The sequence below is a fragment of the Pseudonaja textilis genome, chromosome 2 (assembly GCF_049901715.1).
Source record: "Pseudonaja textilis isolate UNSWEBS1 chromosome 2, rPseTex1.2, whole genome shotgun sequence".
Taxonomy (NCBI): domain Eukaryota; kingdom Metazoa; phylum Chordata; class Lepidosauria; order Squamata; family Elapidae; genus Pseudonaja; species Pseudonaja textilis.
Window position 1 is genome coordinate 162,844,427 of NC_141991.1, and position 17,091 is coordinate 162,861,517.

General features: G+C 37.3%; 1 protein-coding gene across 1 annotated transcript; it reads left to right on the forward strand.

The window, feature by feature from the left end:
* The first annotated feature begins 7,189 nt into the window (after positions 1–7,189).
* Positions 7,190–15,928, forward strand: LEPROTL1 (leptin receptor overlapping transcript like 1). Its single transcript, XM_026712730.2, has 4 exons — positions 7,190–7,262; positions 10,764–10,839; positions 12,391–12,577; positions 13,294–15,928. The coding sequence occupies exons 1-4, from the start codon at positions 7,247–7,249 to the stop codon at positions 13,408–13,410; spliced, it is 396 nt and encodes a 131-aa protein (XP_026568515.1). The 5' UTR covers positions 7,190–7,246; the 3' UTR covers positions 13,411–15,928.
* The last annotated feature ends 1,163 nt before the right edge of the window (positions 15,929–17,091 follow it).

Here is a 17,091-nt window from a genome sequence, read left to right on the forward strand (position 1 = left end):
GGGGTTCGCGGCTCCGCCCTCGCCGACACTTGATTGGCTCTTCGGATTGCCTTTCTGAGGCGAGCAACCGTTTCGTCAGCTGGCGGTGAGGCCCGGCGGCGCCATCTCCGGAGAAGCGAAGTTCGGTCCGCGCTACAGTTACTACTGAGCGGAAGGAAATCTTCTCAGAACAATGGCATGGTAGGAAAGCCCCGCTCTCCCCCAGACATCCTATTGGCTCACGGGCGCCGCCCAGGAAAATCAGCGTGACAAAAAAATCCATGTACGCTCAGAACAGCCAATAGAGTTGTTGATGGATGTTTAGCATGGGTTTGTCCTCTTCCGGTGAGTCATCGGCAGCAAAGAATGCCTTTGACTTCAAAGAGTATCGTATGTCGCTCAGAGTCACTTGTGGTGAGATGGGCGGTTGTATAAATTGGATAAACAAACAAATCTGGGTCGAGCTTCTAAAAAAATACTCGTGTTTCCAATAGAGTACCATTCAAGGTTGTTCTCTGAACACAAGAAAATATTGCAACTTCTGAAATTACCAAATGCCTGGTGGCAGAAAAAATGAGCCACAACCAGAGTCAAAAGTAGGAGGTTTTCTAGGGAGGTTGAGATGTTAAGATTGATCAATACCGAGGAAAAATCGGTCTTGTACTTTTTAGAATAGAATATTGGCCAAGTGTGATTGGACACACAAGGAATTTGTCTTGGTGTAAATACTCTCAATATACATAAAAGAAAAGATACATTCTTAAGAATCAAGAATCATAAGGTACAACACTTAATGATAGTCATAGGGTACAATAAGCAGTCAAATCATATTAGGAAACAGTCCATATAAATCGTAAGGATACAAGCAACAAAGTTACAGTCATAGGACGGTCACAAGTGGGAGGGGATGGGTGATAAGGAGTAATGAGAAGATTAATAGTAATAGTAGTGCAGATTTTGTAATAGTTGAACAGTGTTGAAGGAATTATTTGTTTAGCAGAGTGACGGCTTTTGGGGAAAAACTGTTCTTGTGTCTAGTTGTTCTGGTGTGCAGTGCTCTATAGCGTCATTTTGAGGGAAGGAGTTGGAACAGTTTATGTCTGGGATGTGAGGGGTCTGTAAATATTTTCACAGCCCTCTTTTTCACTCATTGCAGTATACAGGTCCTTGATGGAAGGCAGGTTGGTAGTAATTGTTTTTTCTGCAGTCCTAATTACTCTCTGAAGTCTGTGTCTGTCCTGTTGGGTTGCAGAACCAAACCAGACAGTTATAGAGGTGCAGATGAAAGACTCAATAATTCCTCTGTAGAACTGGATCAGCAGCTCCTTGGGCAGTTTGGGCTTTCTGAGTTGGCGCAGAAAGAATATTCTTTGTTGTGCTTTTTTGATGACATTTTTGATGTTAGGTTCCATTTTAGATCTTGTGAAATGATAGAACTGAGAAATTTGAAGGTCTCTACTGTTGATACTGTGTTGTCTAGTATTGTAAGAGGTGGTAGTATGGGAGGGTTTCTTCTAGTCTACCGCCATTTCTACGGTTTTGAGTGTGTTCAGTTCCAGATTGTTCTGGTTAGACCACGAGGCACGAGTGTCTGAAATGATGGTATTGAATGCTGAACTGAAGTCTACAAAGAGGACCCTAGCATAGGTATTTGGAGATTCAAGGTGTTGTAGGATGTAATGCAAAGCCATGTTAATAGCATCATCTGTTGATCTATCTGCTCGGTATGCAAACTGCATGGGATCTAACAGCGGATCTGTGATGGTTTTCAGGTGGGACAGCACAAGCCTTTCAAAGATTTTCATAACTACAGATGTTAGAGCAACTGGTCTGTAGTCATTCAGTTCCGTGATGGAGGGCTTCTTTGGCACTGGGATGATGGTAGAACGTTTGAAGCAGGAAGGAACATAGCACATCGCTAGTGATCTATTGAAGATTCGGGTGAAGATGGGGGCCAATTGGTCAGCACAGACTTTTAAACAAGAAGGAGTTATATTTATTTGATTTGTCAATCGCTTACAAGATAATAGGTATAAGTATAAACATAGTTATGAATACATGAAATGGATACATATAAGAAAAATAAAAAGAATCAAGATGACAGGAATGGTACGCACTTTCGTGCGCTTATTCACGTTCTTTACAGACCTCTTAGGAAAGGGGTGAGGTCAATAGTAGACAGTTTAAGGTTAAAGTTTTGGGGGTTTGGGGAAGAAACCACAGAGTCAGGTAGAGTATTCCAGACATTGACCACTCTGTTGCTGAAGTCGTATTTCCTGCAATCAAGTTTGGTGTGATTAACCTTGAGTTTGTATCTATTGTCTGCTCTTGTATTGTTATGGTTGAAGCTGAATTATTCATTGACAGGTAGGACATTGCAATGTATGATTTTATATACTATGCTTAGATCGGAGCGAAGATGGCATAGTTCTAGGGTTTTTTTTAGTTCTTGTCTGGCCCTGGTGCTTTTCCTGACTTTCATCTGTGTAATAGATCTTGCACTTCTTTTTCTGTGATCACCAGAGGTTGTGAACCCAATGAATTGGGGCCAGTTGTAGGAGGCTTGGCTGTTGTTGGTGTGTTTGAGATGTGGGTTGTAGAGATAGGTGGCTGTAGTTTCTTTTCAAACCTGCAGTAAAGCACATTCTGGTCATCTGCTAGTTGTTGATTTCCTTCTGCCTGGGAAGGAGATTTGCTGAAGCCAGTGACATTTCTAAGAGTTTTCCACATGTTTGCTGGTTCATTTGTTGATAACTGATTCCTTAACTTTTCAGAGCAGTTTCTTTTTGCTGCTCTGATCTCTCTTGCTAATATGTTTCTGGCCTGATTGTACAGCATTCTGTCGCCTTTTCTATAGGCTTCCTCTTTGGAATGACATAGCTGCTTAAGTTTAGCTGTGAACCAAGGTTTATTGTTACTATATATTTCAGGTTCCTTGTTAGTACACATAAGTCTTCGCAGAAGCTGACGTATGATGTATCTGAGCTCATCTAGGTCTGCAGAGGCATCTTCAAAAGCATTCCAATCACTGCAATCAAGGCAGGCCTGGAGTTTCAGCTTTGCCTCATTCAACCAAGTCTTCACTGATTTAATTGTTGGTTTCATGGTTTTAAGTCTTTGTTTGTAGGCAGGTACAAGGTGAATTATGCAGTGGTCAAGAGTGTCCTATAGCTGCTCGTGGTAAAGACCTATAAGCATATTTTACTGTTGTGTAGCAGTGGTCTAAAGTATTTTTGCCTCTGGTGGGACAATTTACATGCTGGAAATATTATGGGAGCTCTTTCCTTAAATTTGCTTGATTGAAACCTCCTAAAATGATGGGAAGGGAACCTGGGTGTTCGGCTTCAGCCTCTATAATTTGATCAGCAGAGTTCTTAATGCCTTGTTTACACAGGCTTGTGGAGGAACATACACAGCTACATGGAGAGTAAAATGACTTGCACTTGATGTGTAAAGACTCTAGTTTTCATCACATAACTTATTATAATTATATTCTGAGACCACCTGTTGATATATAAACATAATCCTCCGCCCTTTGTTTTACCTGATGTCTCTTCAATTCTGTCTGATCTAAATGTCTGAAATCCTGGCATGTATATGGTGTTGTCCCTATGAATTTATGGATTATGCCAGGTTTCAGTAAAAAAAGAACTGCAGAATTATAGAAATCAGAATTCCATCTATTTAAGAGATGAATTTCATCCATTTTGTTAGCAGGTGAGTGTAAATTAGTCAGAAAGATTGAAGGGAGAGGAGTTCCCCCCCTCCATTCCTTAGTCTGTTTAAAATTCCTGCTCGTTTACCTCATCTCCTTTTTCGGCGTTCCTCCTTTGTTGTAATCCATAGCACCGGGAATTAGTTAGAATTAGTTAGAATCTCCTCCGCGTTTGCAAAGACAGGTGGGGGGGAGGAATCAGAAAGCTGCTCCTTAAGAAAACATTGCCTAATTCTTAGCAAATGGTCTCGTGAGTATGAAATCCGTAGTGAATTGCAGATGATAATAAGGAATAAAGAAACCATTAGAGAGCATTCCACCAAGGCAGCTGTTGTTAGCCCAATCTTGGTCTTAGACCAAGGTGATCTTTTAACAGCCACTTGATTAGTTTGTTGAATGAATGAAAGGTGCTTTCTATTGAGTAATAGAATAAAAGAACACTGCATTCTAAATCAGATTTCTTATTCATATTGCAATCTTTATAATCCATTCCAATTCCAACAATGTCTAACCCGGATACAAAAAAGTGCAAAAGATAAAACCAGTATAAACAGTTAATTATAATTAAAAGCCATTAGTGAACATCACTGTTCACCTTAAAATTAAACCTAGGACTTTTGGATTTGGAACAATGCAAGCCTGGGATTCAGGACAATCTACAGAGTTGCCTCTGCATGGCCCCATGGGAGTCTGACAACCAATCAGAATACAAGCTCAAATTCAAATCCCAACAGAGGGCATAAAACCAAATGTCTCTCAGCATCTTGCCACTTTTTCTTTTCCTTCACCCAACATGTTGAAGTATGTGGTCATTCATTTCACTTTGCAACCCCAAAGTTGTCCTGTCTACCATTAAACCATCTTTCCAAGTAGTCACTATATTTTCAGTGTCTTTCTTCCCCACTTGAAACTGAACCCAGAAGGATATTTCTTCTAACACTAGAATATTTCATTCTTCTAGGAGAGGGGTAAGTGCTAACTTTCTACATGAGTAACAATATGGGATTAGAACTCAGTCACCAGATTTTTAGCCTAGTGCCTTAACCACTAGGCCAAACTAATTAAAAATTGGGATAATCATTAGATGAAAGCAACAAATTAGGATTTTCTGAATTTGTTTGATCTAGTTATCTGAATGTTTCTATCCCAGACTCCAGAGTTCTAGTAAAACTTTTGAAACTTTCTATGCAAGAACTGTGCTTACCTTAAAAAAGTTGGGTAAGTTTGCAAAATAACCCTTTAACCAGGTTTGCTACTTTATGTGTCCTCTGAAGCTGAAATGGAAACTATTTGGAATAAAATAGCAGTTATCCAAGTCCCACGGTATTTATTTTTGTTTTACTTAACATTTTTCCATACATACATAGTTTTAAGGCTTTGCAGATGATGTTATAAAGTGGGGTTTGAAGCCTTTAAAAATAAGTAACTAGATCTTCACTGTTTACTCTAATAAACAGTTATTAGCTATACCATTTATACGCCGATTTATACAGTAAGAATTTGGGATTATCCTTAGAAACTAAATGAAGAGAAATTTAGGGCTGATAAATGATCTTTTTATAACAGAATTAAATGATGAGATATGTTGCCATTAATTGTGGTGAACATCACCATTTGGATGGATTTCAAAGGGGACCAAATATACTAATGAAAGGCCGTAATATTTACCCTAACCTTAGTTTAACCAATTTAAGGTGCAGCATACATACTTAATGTTTCTGCCTTTTATGTTTTGCGAAATAGCTACCTGTGAGGTGGGCTGAGCTTAGAGGGACAAAGAGATTGCCCCCAAAATATACTCTATATCCATGACAAGTGATTATTAAAATATTCACTGCTTGGGACAATCCATGTAAGACAATTATTATTTGCGAGCTTCCTGAATGCATCTGGCCATGCTTTGTGTGACACAGAATGATAGACTATTTTTTTCAAAGTTGCTCTCTTTTAGTCACAATGATTTTCAATATTCTACTATTTTAACTTTATATAACATTGGTCACAATTTCTCAAAATAAATCTTAATATTTTGTTAATAGTTATTCCCAACCATACAAAACTTAGATAATTTATTAAGATATGAAAATTATTTCTATATACTGCATCTATTTCCCCAAATTTTGTGCTTTCTAGACCAATTGGAATCAGTAAAGAAGAATAAGCAGTATTCTAAATAATTGTTGAAACCTGGAACTTTCTAGATAAAATAGGTATGTGTGCTTGTACAATTGATCAGGCTTTCAGAACAGACAAGGCCTTTTTGTGGCATAATAAAAAAATACTAGGTTGGGAAGATTAACACAAATAATGATGAAAAGTAATTCTGGTGTCATCTTGTGTCTGCAAGCAAGGTAAGCTGGTGGATCTACCATAACTTCTATTTAACAATATCTGGCTGTTACCTTAATTGTGCTGATTCATTGTTTTGTAATAAAAAGCAGAAAAAAAATCTTTTAACCATTCAGTCCATTTATAAAATGACTGCAACTATATATGTACAATAATATATAGCAAATTACTAATGAAATCACTCTTACAGTCCAATAATAATAAACTTTCCAAACTATTTTTGGATATTTTGTCCAACCACCTCCTGCAGGCCCTGAAAGTTTAAAAAGACAAGACTTGAAAAAAGCCAGAAGAAAATGGAGCAATATGAGCAATAGAATCAAGATTCAATAGACCGAATTAACTTTATATTGAAATCAAAAGGCTTTAATATTAACAAAAGTGAAAAGAGAAGACAACCAGCAGTGGATGGACTGTATTACAAGTGTTGATGAGTGATCCATTGGAAGCATTGAAAAAACAAATTAAGATAGATCATCATAAACAAAATTTGTGGTCACTGAAAACATGGCACATAATCAATCAATTGATGGCATATCAATCAATCAACAGGTCTTTTTTAGTTTTTTTTCTCCCCACTTTTCTTTTAATCGTGGTAACTAAGGTCTTGTCCCAAAGGGTTTTTTTCAAGAGACAACTGCACTTTCTGGTTTTTTCTTTGAAGATGTTTTGCTTCTCATCCAAGACGCTTCTTGAGATGACAGGATTTATATTTCTTGCAGAGCAGACAGCTGGTAATTTGCATCCTGCTTTGAGCTGAAAAAGCGTCTTGGATGAGAAGCGAAACGTCTTCAAATAAAAACCAGAAAGTCCAGTTACCTCTTGAAGAAAAAGAAAAAAAAACACCGTTGGGACAGCTATAACCTGGATGACTGAGAATCTCCATTAACTAGGTCCTTGTTGTATTATCACTCGTGACTTTGGTTGCCGAGTGGAAGCAGTCACAACTAGACCCGTCCGTTACTGTCCTAGGATTTCGTTCTTCTGTTTCGGAAAACAGCTCTTCCCTGGGCAAGGAAAACAGGACACAAACACGAAGCTTTGCCTTATGTCCCGAAGTTAGGCCCGCCGTTTCGGAGCTCGCGATTCGTCGGAAGTATTGCCCGTGTCTCGAGCGCGCACTTCCGGGGCTTGTCTAGCCGCGTTCCTTCCCCTTGGTGTTGGTTGGGAGCGGCCTGGGCGAAGTAATACTGTAGCAGCACCATGGCCGGCATCAAAGGTAGCCTTGTTGGGTTGATTTCGGGGAAGGGCACGGGAGGAGGGGAGCTACTTGGGGATCGGATCCCCCCCACCCCACCCAGATCAGGCAGTTGGTGGAGGGGAGGGACGTCGCCCCCACCCTGGCGATGACGCACGCCGGCAAAGTTGCGGGGGAGGGGGAAACCCGCGCTGGGTTTCCATGACAACTCAGCCTGCCCCGGTGCATTGGCTGCGCCGCTGAGGTTTGAGAACGGGCCTGTGGAGAGCCCCCTGTTGTCTCCTTTTGCCTGCCTCTGCCCGATGAGAGACAACAGGGCTCGGCGCTGCTTGACTAGGCAACCGCCGCAGGGCAGCAGCTTTGAAAAGCACAATGAGGCCTGTGCTTTTCACTGGACTCAACTTTCAAGCCATTGGGTCTAGGATGGCAGCTCTATCTAGATGGCTGTGTTGCGGGTTACAGAATACGTGATTGTTAGTCCTGGTGGTTTGCATAAAACTTCCGGCTGCAGAGATCTATGAGTGTCAGATAGCGGCATACACACGAAGGGTATCTTCCCAAGGCTGATGGGCGGAAAGGAAATTAGGAAAGGAATGGCATCTTAGGCTCCACCAGACTTCACTAAATTCATGCTCTCCAGCAATATTCGAGTACAGTCCCCGTTTTTCATCTGTCTGAATGTAGATCCTGATGTATTCATTCTTGCAGCACGTAAGATTAAACTGATTTTTAGTGGGATAAGCCTGGCAGGAAAAATACAACAGCCTGATAAAGTCCTGACACTGTACATCAATGCAATGCATATTACTATTTGTGAAATAGATTAAATACCCTTGTCGAGTCTTTCACTATTCAGAAATTTCTAGTAATTCTAAATAAGTACTGTATGTATATGTTGGGACTGCATAGCTGTTAGAGATAGGTTTGATAGAAATACCCATTTTGTATTAAAAACGAGTAAAAAGATAGCACTACTGTACATTTAATAACTTTTTTAAAAAAGTATTTTGAACTTTTATCTTTCTTTGATGTGATTCAATCATTAACCATGTCTATGAATACCCATAGCAGTATTTGTGAGTATTTTATATTTTTATTTTCCGTGCATGCATGAAAAAAGGCTGAAATATGTGTTCTACATAGCAATTTAGGGTAATATTACAAAGAGGACCATAAAAATAGCAATGTGACAAGTTGAGATGATGATATTGATGAAGATGATAATAGTTTGGTTAGTATACCTGGCAGAACCTGAAGACAGCATAATAGAACAAAAACAATTGGAGAAAATCACTAAATTCCCCAAACCTTCAAATCAAAATAAAATGATTGTGGCAAAAGAAAGTAAAATGCCAATAGTAATAGGCACCTTGGATGAAATCCCAAAACAACCAGAGCACCACTTGAACACTGTCAGTATTGATACCAATAACCATTGGTCAATTTGAAAGGGCAGCTTTACTTATGATACCTTTAACATCATCAGACATCAACGTCTGTGTATTTCAGACCCTTGTGAAGTATTTGATAGGTGGATAAAAATGCCAAATCCTGCCATAATAAAATATATAGTGGAAGCTGCCAATTCTTTAACTAGTTTTGATCTTCATTTGCACTGAGTTCTTCCCAAGAACCTAGGATGTTGTAATGTATTGGCATCACATATGTGCAATTCCAAGCAGCAAATTGACAGATGGAAATTTTGTTAGTGCACAAATTTACCAAGCGCTGCCAAAGAGTTTTTGATATGGTAACCAGTCTATAACTACTGGGACCACCAGGGCCAGTTTATGCCATAATCTTTCCGTTTCAATTTTCAGATCTTGATACTTTGTGATCTTCTCCAGTTCTTTGTCTTCCACTATCCCCTGGTATTGCCACATCAATAATCCACATTTTCCTCTTTGCAACATGTGGTGTCTTGTGAACTTATTATTATATATATGCAACATGAAATCACAGCTGCCAATTTTTTAGCTGGGGTAGGCCTTCATATACATCATTATTATGGTTGAGTATATAGTCAGCCAGATGTTTAGGCTGGATTTGGCATTTTTATCTACTTATTAAATCCTATTCAAGAATTTGCGATTTGCAAATTTATCTGTGTTTGATGCCATTAAAGGTATTGTTATTATTATGATTTGTCACACACCCAGATGTTTACAGTGGATTTGGCATTTTTATCCACCTATTGAGTCCTTCCAAGGACCTAGTATAAGCATATATTGTTTATTATTATTTAAATACTAATAAGCTACTTCACTGAATTATAAAGATTATTGAAGTAATGCCTGTAAAATCATTTTATCGCACAATGTATCCTGTCAGATGTTTATTGTTCAAAGAGGAAAAGGCTGTTTTAGCAACAAAATTTTTTTTTTAACCAGGAGTGATATAATTGTACCAGACAAAACTTGCTAGAGACCAGTTTCAAAGCTGGTGAGAATTGGATGTGCTGCAAAGTAGGTGGAAGCACATCAGACATTTGAATGAGCATACTTTGGCTGGGGGTGGGGGAGTTTTAACCAATATGAGAGCCAGTTTGGTCTAGTGATAAAGGCACCAGGCTAGAAACCAAGAGATCATGTGTTCTAGTCCTGCCTTAGACATGAAAGCTGGTTGTGTGACTGAGCCAGTGACTCTCTCAGCCCAACCCAATTTACAGAGTTGTTATAGGGAAAATAGGAAGAGGAAGGAGAAACATTAAAGTAAAAATGATCATAAATATTTGATTATCAATCAGCAAGGTTACAATTAATATGACTAAAACGTAATACAGCCCTTACCTCAGAGATTAGTCACATAAATTTTTAGTTACTCCAGGATCTTGCTTCCTCTATAAATTTATAAAGGCAATTGTTTTTCTCAATATACCTTGACCTCTTATCTTTATAACAATAGAAAGATGACTCAGTTATTTCCTATAAAGTCTTTTTAAGATCAGTGAAAAGTTTTTTAAAATGTTCCTGTGTTCATGATACTTAATGCAGTATCATTTAATACACGATTAATGTCCAGACTTTCCTCTTGAAAATCTGCAGCAATAATATAAATAATCATAAAACCTGTGGCAACTTGACAGAAAGAAGCAAAAGAAAAAAAAGGGAATGTTCAAAAAATCAATTATCAATAGCAGTGACATATTGTAACAAAGCATAAACATGCATATATAAGCTCTTTTTCATTTTATGGAATGATTACATAATATAACATATAAAAAATGTAATACAGAAAATTTATAATATAATTTATAAATATATAAATTAATATGTATATCTCTAAATGGAGATAAGGGTATTTCACACTGAATGTTTCACTTTTCCTTCAAGTTCATTGGAGTTTTTATGGTAAAAATAAAAGTGTTCTGTATGCTATTTATGCATGATAGTTGAACAAGAAGTAATAGGTTCAAAAGCAGAAACAAAATCTTGATTTCTCTTTTTCCTATATTTAGTGTTTGTTGAAGCAAAACACTCATACAGTTTTGTAACTGACAAGGGTTTACATCTGCCTTTACAGCTTTAATCAGCTTGTCTTTTGGAGGAGCTGTTGGACTAATGTTCCTGATGCTTGGTTGTGCCCTTCCAGATTACAGGTATTGTATTTCCTTGTTTTCTTGCAGTTTACAAAATTAAATAAACACAGAACATCTATGCTGATTTCAGTAAAGGTCCAGCAGCCCTCTGAGTGAAAGAAGGCAGTTTTTCCAAGCCATTTTAAGTATTCTATAAGATTGTTTTGTTTTGTTCCTGTTGACTGCTTTTCAGATCATTATGCCTAAAGTAGTACCTTGGTATTCATTGTTAATTGGCTCTGGGAGGCACCGTGAGTACCAAACAATTTTTCTTCGTAAGGAATAATGTTGTTCTGACCCAACCGGGTTCCCAGAGAGCAAGCAGACAAAGGCAGCAACCCCCACATTTTAAGGTTTAATCACAATTCTGTTCCTTTACAGATAAAAGGCTGCTTTCCAACAATTAGCTCTCACAAGAAAGAGCCTTACCAAGTTGTTTGTCAAGGCTGCCAAAAACCCAGAGATAAGAACTAATTTACAGAATTCTTCAAACGAACTAATATGTCCACCAGTTGAGTTTAAGAGCCTCTTTTGCTTTTTGCAAAGAATGCTTTTCCAGACCTGGCTTTTAACCTCTTGAGGGAGGGGCCATTACCTTGCAGCCTTACTCCCAAGTTGCCTGTGCTGCTGTAATTGTTCTTTCCTCCGAGTAATCCTTCATGCACGTGCACTTGGCACAGGCTCCTCGGGAACCTCCTCGTCACTGCTGCCAGCCCCCACAATCTCTGAAGGCAGCAGTCCACTCCCTGATGGTCCTGGCCTCTCATCAGAGTCATCTCTCTCCTCAACCATCTGCACCTGCTGCCGGCTAACCACAAATGCAGTGAGTCACAAGGCAGCCAACACCGAAAATTCTAGCTTGTGCGTTGAGTAACAAACAAATGATGAGTACCAGAACAAAATGTTCACATCAAAATGCATTGAATACCAAATTCAGTAAGTTTCAAAGTAATCAAGTATCAAGGTACTACTCTATCTTTCAGGTTGGCTTGTAACATCTTTTCAAGACATAATAGTGGCAACGGAATTTAAGCCTGTTTTATAATTTTCAGCCTGATTCATAATGATATGCAAATAGAAGCATTTGAAAGTACAATATTTTATTCCCACTACCTTTAATTAATCACTTTTCCTGTTCTGATTGAGAGACATTTAAAGGACTATGTTCTGATTAGATGTCAGGCTGTCAGAATGTATTAACACCTGGCAAAATCTGTTTGTTCAATTTCTTGTTTGTGCTCTCTGCACAGTACTACCTAGGGATTCTTCACCTACAGAGAACCTATTCCAAAAATCTGCTACAACTTGAGTAGTATTATAGGTGGAGAGTCCTGTCCCTAGCCATCATTACATACATCATGCTGTGTATTGTTTTTGTGTAGTATTTTCAATTATCATAAGCAAAAGTATTTTTAAAATTAGACAAAACAAGATAAATGTTAACTTACTCTACACACACGTGCACCCCCAATGGGAAAATAGATAAAATATTTACATAAGAGTAGTGTGATTTTTGAAGCAAATGTAAGTGAAAGAATATAAAATAAAATACGCCTTTTTATTTACTTTCAGCAAATATTGGCCACTGTTTGTTTTGTTCTTCTACACCCTCTCTCCAATCCCATACTGCATAGCAAGAAGACTTGTAGAAGATACAGATGCTACAAGTAATGCTTGCAAGGAACTTGCCATATTTCTTACAACAGGCATTGTTGTTTCAGCATTTGGACTTCCAATTGTATTTGCCAGAGCAGAACTGGTTAGTAATTCCTTCTTTTTAGCAGTTTTCCTTTAATGCTTGATACTTGCTTTCAGAATAAGATACAGAGGTCTGTGGAGATTCTCAGTCATCCAGATCACAGTTGTCTCAAAGGTGTTTTTTTTTTTTTTTTTCAAAAGGCAACTGGACTGTTTTTTCCTTGAGGAAGACATTTTGCTTCTCATTCAAGATGCTTCATCAATCCAGAACTGATGAAGCTTCTTGGATGAGAAGTGAAACATCTTCCTCAAGGACAAAACAGTCCAGCTGCCTTTTGAAAGAAAACACCTTTGAGACAAGATGCAGAAGCCTACATAGCACAAGTTAACAAGATTTTGTTAACATATGCAAACTGTCATTAAGTGTTGTGATGCAAAAAAAAAAAAAACCTCTGAAAGTTCCCCAGATTTTATATAAGCTTTTGATATACAGTATAACACTCAATCAATGGGTGTTGGGCATCACCTGGTAAAAATAGTTTGAGGTTATTGAAATTCAGAGGATACCAAGTTGTTTGCCTTCCCACTAGGTAACTGAGTCTAAGTGTTAACGAATAATTTAAAACTGGTTTGCATTAAATAGAACTACTTTGTGAAAGGATGGCATTTCCCTCATTCACAGAGCAATTATGTATGCCTGTAATAAGGCAGCTTCTGTGTTGATGCATGTTATATTTTTTTTGTGTATGTTAAACTTTGTCTTTCCTTTCTCCATAGATTAAGTGGGGTGCCTGCGCACTTGTCCTCACAGGAAACACAGTCATATTTGCTACCATCCTAGGGTTTTTCTTGGTTTTCGGCAGCAATGATGATTTCAGCTGGCAACAGTGGTGAAAAGAGTTGGAGTGAGAACTATCAACATCTCATGTCATTCAGTGGCCATCCATACTCAAAAAAGAATGGGCAATAAAGTGAATGTACTGTTTTCACAGAGGGGACCTGGGGTAGGACACTCGGTAGCCACTTAAATCAAACAACAAACAACATTAACATTTTGCTTGATTTAAATACTTTTAACAAGTTGATGCTGTTCTATTTTAATACTTTATTTTGATGTGAGAATAGAATGCTGAAATGTGATGTTTAAAATGTATCTTTTTTAAAAGAACATGATAGCAGTGTCTAAGTATAAAGTCAAACTTCATGATTATTTTAAAACTAATGTATGGTTATGAAATCAAGTAAGAAAGGAAAAACAAAGAATGGCACAATCCAGTCAAAAGTATGAAGTAGCTCCCGAATTTAGCAAAGATTATGATTATGCAGAGAATTGTGCTTATGTCCTAGTGATTTTAATCAGAGAATTAAGCATGCATTCAATACTTTAATTCTTCTCTGAAAATGAGCTTTATTCTGGAAAGCTGAATTGTGCCCTTCAAGGGCAGTTGCATTTTGTTGTGGGATTTTGGAAAACAGCTGAAAAGCATTCACAGCAGTTTGCTGGTAGGGTTTTTTTTTATTATGTACGCTGCTGAAAATACTCCATTTCCATTAATTCCATTTAAATGAGAAAGAAAACTTTTGATAATGGAGTATCTAAGTGTTCATTACTTTAAAAGTTTGTCCAGTGTACAAATATTTTGACAGTTTTATTTTTGATTATCTGAAGGGTGGGGGGGAGATGGAATTTTAATTTTTCTTGAGGGAGTAGAAGACAGGACATTTAATGTTCATTTTTTAAAACCCTTTTTGAAAACTCTGTGTTTATGTATTGTGTGATTCAACATTCTATAATTGTTTTTTACATTTTACCAAAGGAAAAGTTAATGAAACTACTGAGTACAGTTAAGCCAGCAGAAGGAAACCCTGCACCAGGCATGTGGAAATAAGTGACCCTGCTCCTTTACTATTCACTTGTACCTATTACCACAAAATATAAAAAGATAATTTCTGCTCCCGTTTTTTACTTTGTACATGCTATAAAAAGGTTTTCAAATGTAGATAAACATTTCCACTGTAGATAACCATTTACCTGGAAGACTAATTACTGCATACATATACAGTCAGAGCTTGGCTGCATTGCAGATCTTTGACTATGAACATTTTATAGTAATTCTGTTAATGTTTTAGTTTATGCACCAATGTATTAAATGTTAGATCGAAAGTGTAGTTCTGTTAAAATATAACACATGTAATTTGCAATATCGAATATCTGTTCCATGCCACTTGGGATTTTTGTTTCTATTAACCATAAATTATCATGTTTTGTAGATATAATTCTTTTGTAGTTATGCTTTCCTGGTAACTCCTTAATAAGATACCCAAAGGTCTCTGTCTATGCTTGCATGTCATTTTATGCAAGCTAGGCAAGATTTGATATAGTCACTTAAATATAGTCCCTTTTTAAAAACAATGCTATTGACGTAGTCCTCTCTACTATCAGCCCAGTCCAGAGTGCCTTGTCTCCTCTCCATGGCTGCTCAGTAGATATACCTGTTTCACAGTGTGTCAGATCCGTGGTGTAAGAGACAGGTGAAAGTGGTACTGTGCACTCGATGGCCAATTACAAATAGTGCTTGGGGCACAGCAATACTTGGCTTGAAGAGAAAGGAGGGAAGAAGACAATTTGCTGATCTTTCTACTGACAGAACTCCGACCAGAGAAGTAGAGTTGAATCATAGCCTACGTTTGCAGACTTCGTAAGATAGTGAATGTTATAGACTGTAGTAGTTATATGCGGCATTATATAAAAACACAGGGATTCCTATGCCCCTCTTTTAAAACTGTATGATACAGATTTCAGATAATTATCTCTAAAGCCTGATAATTATTAGTTTTATCTGTACTGAATCTTCAAAAATATTTTTCCTGAAACTTAAAGACAAAAAATGGGCAAGTGCAAGTGTACTTTGCAAAACCTGCAGTTATTTACATCCCAGTCCAACTTTTAAATGTCTGAACCACAGCAGTCTTAGGAACCATAAGTGCAACTTCTGCTGCGTGATACTAAGATTGATGCAATCATATCCTTGAAGCTCCTTTTGAAATTCCCTGCACTGCACTGATAGTGGAATAGTCTTAGCCATCATATAGATGGATATGGACTCATTTTGTGATCCCCCCCAATCCTATTTTGTATCAAGATGGGTTCTCATTTTTCCTGTAATACTCTTGCTTTATAATAATGACAGGCTACTCTTCCAGAGTGACTATTCTATTATATTTTATAGTAAAGTTTGTCATCTTAATTTTGGGCAGCACTGTGACTACAGAGCCTATTAGACATACTGCTGCCTCCAATTATCAGGTGTTAAGATATTTGAGACATGTTTTTCCCATGTAATATGCACTGAGAAACATTGCCATCCTACAGGCAGAAATTTTGATGAAAAAATAAACAATTTAAATATCAGATGGTTTTGGATTTTTAATGAACATCCCTTGGCAATAAGTTTTTTATAAGAAAAAAAGTGCTTCATTATTTAGCAGAAATGAACTTATTTAAGATTACTTTTGGTCATATATGTGGCTTTTGACATATACTCTGCATTTTATTACATGTAAACATAATGCTACATTCAACAATTCAAATTCTGCTAACACTGGCAAATTAGTCAAAGAGATTTGAAATAGCATTTGTAAAGATCATAAGCATTTCCTTCAAGTTTAATTTTTAAAAAACAAACAGGAAACATTGAGATGTTTTAAGTGGGAACTAATATAGCAATGTTTTAAATAAATAAACAAAAATTGTTCTAATAAGCCGTTTAAACGTATTCTAGGGAAAAGAGGAATCAAAAACAATTTCTCTCTAAGCTGAACCATGTTGAACTATTTTTGGCAAGAATACTTCCAAAAGCAGAGTGAAAAATGGAGTGAAGAAAAAGCTAGCATGCAAACTATCCTGGTAATTTTAATTTTGCAGTTTTTATATAATGTTTTCCTTGCTCCATTAAACAAGGGGCTCTGCTGTGTGCTAGAGTATCATATTTCATTCAGCCGTGCAAATTGCTTCTGAAATTTTAAATTGCTCTTGAGATTCCATAGCATTCTTACCAAAAGTAAGTATCTCAATGTAAGCTTCCAATTTAGACATTACTGGATATATTCTTTTAAATTACAAATTAACCAAAACACCTTTCACAATAAGAGAACTTCCAGTCTAAAGATACTGGTATGTATAACAAAATCCAGGTTTGGGAGGAATGGTTTTGATAGAATTTGTAGATTGGGATACTTTGTAGTATAATATTTTGGTACTAGAATTGGGAGGTGGAATTACAACAAGACTTATTTCTTTAAAAAAAGATTACTTGATGTCTGACTATAGGCAGTAGATTGGGGAGCATGGATTCTATTAATTAAATATCCAACATGCTGCCTAATATTCTCCCTAAGTGGAGAACTAAGTGGATGGCCCCTCATTTTGTTTGGCTAATTACTAATACTAATTTCCAGGAACTCAATAAAATACAAATTTTTAATGCACTTGGGAACTAGGTCCTGTTGGATGAGAAGCCCCTTACCCACTGAAGAAAACCAGATTTGTTGCTTGGGTTACTTGGGAGTAATGAC

What these genes read in the sequence shown, in the direction of transcription:
- LEPROTL1 (XM_026712730.2), top strand. An exon ending in TGTGCCCTTCCAGATTACAG is followed by an intron (nt 10,840 to 12,390) that starts GTATTGTATTTC and finishes ATTTACTTTCAG; the next exon opens with CAAATATTGGCCACTGTTTG. An exon ending in TATTTGCCAGAGCAGAACTG is followed by an intron (nt 12,578 to 13,293) that starts GTTAGTAATTCC and finishes CTTTCTCCATAG; the next exon opens with ATTAAGTGGGGTGCCTGCGC.